The 4,227-nt window shown below is 35.7% G+C and overlaps 1 protein-coding gene across 1 annotated transcript in view; it reads right to left on the bottom strand.

Annotated features, from left to right (window-relative positions):
- Positions 1–3,105, bottom strand: part of LOC107676106 (GTP-binding protein Rit1-like) — a 13,375-nt gene extending 10,270 nt beyond the window's left edge. The window contains exons 1-2 of the mRNA XM_016470633.1: positions 2,932–3,105; positions 10–99 (exon numbers count right to left, since the gene is read on the bottom strand). Of these exons, the coding sequence (XP_016326119.1) occupies positions 10–91 (82 nt within the window). The 5' untranslated portion in view covers positions 92–99; positions 2,932–3,105. The remainder of the gene's footprint in view (positions 1–9; positions 100–2,931) is intronic.
- Positions 3,106–4,227: the final 1,122 nt, after the last annotated feature.

The raw sequence follows: 4,227 nt of genomic DNA on the forward strand, positions 1-4,227 counted from the left end.
GTTACTCACCACTTTTGCCCACACCCCCCTCTCCTAACATCACCAATTTGTACTCGCGGGAGTGACCCCCTGTGCTCCGCGAGGACTCCATCCAAATAACTGAAACACACACCACACAAACAAAAGCAAAACTTGTTTAAAATAGTTCTAAAAACTTCAAGTTTTTAGTTTAAGTTTCAAGAATGATTGACAGACTGATGGATGGATGGATGGATGGATGGATGGATGGACAGGGTGTTCTGAGTGGTTGAAAGGCATTACTAGGTGGTTACTAGGGTTTTCTGAGTGGTTGCTAGACAGCTGTTAATACAGTTAAAAGTTGTAGTAGGAGTTGGACTCTTTGTCAAGCCATCATAATAAACAATTAAACACTGAGCGTCTGATTCCACAGCTGCACAGCTGCATGAATGCGGGCCTGTAGCTGAACACAGCAGTATGTGACTGACTGCACCCAGAAAAGCAGCACTTGTCGAGGCTGTGTTTGACACCAGAGCTTCAGTTTGATGGAGAAGAGGAAGTGAGTCATTCTGTCGAACTATTCATGTGACAAAGCGAAGCATCCACAGGATGGGTGTTACATTAACCACGGTCAATAATAGATTATCTGCCAGTATACCCCTGTCTGATGTATTTTTCCACTGTCATTGACTGTGATGCTGCATTAGTTACTTCAGTGCAGCCCATCTACGTGATTTTCCATGGGAATAATATTAGACAATGAAACAGCACTGCTGAGTGGTGTTTTTCAGTTTTGAGCAGCTCTTTTTAATTATGTATCTTGTATGTGTGTCTTATATATCTATATAATTTTAATAGTAAAATTATTTTAGTTTCTTTGCATTTTTATCATAATTCGTTGTTATTGTTTATGGGACACCTGTAGAAAATGTTATTCACAAAAAAATAAGCTCTCATGGCATTCCCTGTTTGTTTGTTTGTAATAAATGGCTCTATTAAATGACTCTGTTTGTTTGTAATAAATGGATTTATTATCAAATAAATACCAAAGGGCTTAAATTATTCAAGCTGACACAATCATTATTCTACATACTCTATTATTGTCATATATAAGTCATGAGAAACATAAACTCAGCCAAGTAAGTCCAAAATTTGGATGGTAGTATACATTCTGCCGACCCTTATTTACCATGGTAACCACAGTACATTTAGGTTTTATATCATTTATTATAAATATTTACATACACTTTATAGTATTTGATTACTTCATGCTTATTGCTAGAAAATTGCAAAAATTAGAGCTTTAAAGGGGTCATATGATGCGATTTCGATGTTTCCTTTCTCTTTGGAGTGTTACAAGCTCTTGGTGCATAAAGAAGATCTGTAAAGTTGCAAAGACTAAAGTCTCAAATCCAAAGAGATATTCTTTATAAAAGTTAAGAGTCAGCCACACCCCCCTAAAACGGCTCGTTCTAACACGCCCCCACATGTCTACGTCAGTATGTGGGAAGATTTGCATAACGCCGCCCAAATGTTAGTTGTAAAAGTTTTCAATATATGCCGACTCGTGCATATGATCCGACTATTCTTTTAATTGTAGATTTTAACATGCAAAACAATATACCATCAGATCATATATGCAAACAAATATTTAAAATTCTTTACCACAAGTATGTGCAGAATCCCTTTGACACATTCAAATTTAGAATGAAGTGACTTTCGGGGCAAACAAGAAACTAATTATGCATAAACTTGCCAGTATCATAGCAACAAATGGAAGTGCTGGAATCATGGGATGGATGCACTGGATAGCTGGCCAATCAGAGCACACCTTGCTTTTCAGACCGATGAGCTTTGTAAAAATCTACGTGTTTCAGAAAGGCGGGGCATAGAGGAGCAACAATAATGTATGTTATGTGGAAAATAATGTTTTTTTTTAACCTTAAACCGCATGAACACATTTCATTACACCAAATACACCAAATAATGTTCTTTTTAGCAGCATCATATGACCCCTTTAATATGTATTTAGACGTCACAAAATTTGACCACAACAAAAAAAACAACAAGGTTGCAAAAATGATGTAGGCTACATCATAGAAAATTGGTAGAAAATGAAGCAGCCAATAAGAAAATCAACTTTTACCTATGACTAAGCATGTCCCTTTGATGACCATTTTGTTGTAAGCATTTCAAAGTACTGTAAAATCATAATTAATGTGGGATCTTTTTCAAACAGTTGTGACAATTTATTGTTTAGCCTATATATAATTCGATGACAGCGGTGGCTTATACTTTGGCCAAGTCATCACACTTTAATTGTAACTAACATTAACCGTAATAACAATGGTGTGTTGGCGGAAACTATGGTTACTAGTACATGTTTAAAAGCAAATTATTTTAATATTAAGGCCTTGTGTCACTGAGTGGCAGCCGCACCAAGAAACCACTGGTTTAAAAATGTCGAAAAGGAAAACTTGCATGACCACAAGAAAAAGTATTATAAACCACCCAAAGATGAAGTGCATTATTATTTCATGACCTAGTTTGAAATGAACAGCCCGACAGAACTGCAATGAAATCATAGTTTGTGATATTATTAATAGACCGAACGCGTCGACGACATGCAGCACTTCTGAGGATACATCACAAACATATATACATCCAACTTTATTAGTTATATTAACAAAGTATTTTTTATAAACTTTTAGTGATCACCAAAAACCCTGCGAAAGTTTTAACAGGTAAAGTGTTAAGCAGTTAAAAACAGCCCACATTGTTCATCGATGTGAATGAACAGGCTCGTTTATGAAGCGACAGAGTTGCATTAAAGCAAACACTTGAGTCGTTAAAATAAAATAAACTAGTGAGACATAGCAGCCGCCGCCGTTACAGTCATTATGCTTCAAAAAGTGTGATTCTGTACATGATAAAGCTATGATTAAAAGCCGACTGAGACACATGGTGTCTTACCTGTGTCACAGGATCTCTGTCTCCATTGGGACGTTTGTGTCGATGCAAATTATGTTTAAATATTTTATGTTAGAAAATTCCTGCCATACAATTCTCACTGTAAACATACAAAGCCATGGAGGACTGGAGCAGCGCGCGAACGGGTCCTAAAGCCCGTCGGGTTACTGAGCCAAAGACTATATACCTAAAGGGACTTTGATTCAGCCCATTGACGAACTGTAACACTTGAGATATATTACCATGGTAACGTAAGTTATAGAATGAAATATAAATATAATGAATACATTTACATAGTTCAATTACATAGTTACCACAGTTATTGTTATTACTGTAAAATTATAATAAAGTGCATGTGTAAAGAAAGAAATACAAAAAAGAAAAAGAAATATATCGAGAAAAACAATGTTGAATATTGTATAATATCCATATTAAGAAGCTTTCTGAATCCTTTTTATGTTGTATAATTTGATTTAATGACAGTGGTAGCTAAAATACTGTGTTGGTACCATGGTACAGTCATGGTTGCATATATACTAGCACTAAATAATAAAGCAACTTTATGTAGTTTTGTGTAATTCTTGCGACTCTGGAGCCCCCTACAGTTAACCCTCTGTTATTGTTCATTTGGGGGTCACACTTGTGTTGCTCGCAGTCAAAAGTGACCGAACACCTGAAATGTAACTTTTTTATTTTATTTTCAGTAATTTAATATATTTTTGTTCAATAATATTTTTCTTTTTTCTTTTGTATTTTGAATGAATTTCATGGTACTAATTAATATTTATGCAATAATTATGATCATTTTTTCCCCATTGAAAATAATACAAAAAAAATATAAAATATAAAATTATATTTCTATATTACTTTTCAATTATGACAGTATGTTAAAGGGGTCATATGATGCGATTTCAATTTTTCCTTTCTCTTTGGAGTGTTACAAGTTCTTGGTGCATAAAGAAGATCTGTGAAGTTGCAAAGACTAAAGTCTCAAATCCAAAGAGATATTCTTTATAAAAGTTAAGAGTCAACCACGCCTACCTAAAACGGCTCGTTCTAACACGCCCCCACATATCTACGTCGCTATGTGGGAAGATTTGCATAACGCCGCCCAAATGTTCACGCAAAGAAAGAAAGCGTAACTTTTATTCTCGCTGTTGCCGCTGCCGCCATGTCGTGAAGGCGCTGTGTGTTTCATTGAAAGCGAAACTACTTTGTTTGGTCTTCCAAAAGAGGACGATATCGCTTCGTCATGCCTGGAGCTGATCCGTGCTGGTCGCTGAGGAAATACATCAACTT

Source organism: Sinocyclocheilus anshuiensis, unplaced genomic scaffold (genome assembly GCF_001515605.1).
Source record: "Sinocyclocheilus anshuiensis isolate Anshui unplaced genomic scaffold, SAMN03320099.WGS_v1.1 scaffold3153, whole genome shotgun sequence".
Classification (NCBI taxonomy): domain Eukaryota; kingdom Metazoa; phylum Chordata; class Actinopteri; order Cypriniformes; family Cyprinidae; genus Sinocyclocheilus; species Sinocyclocheilus anshuiensis.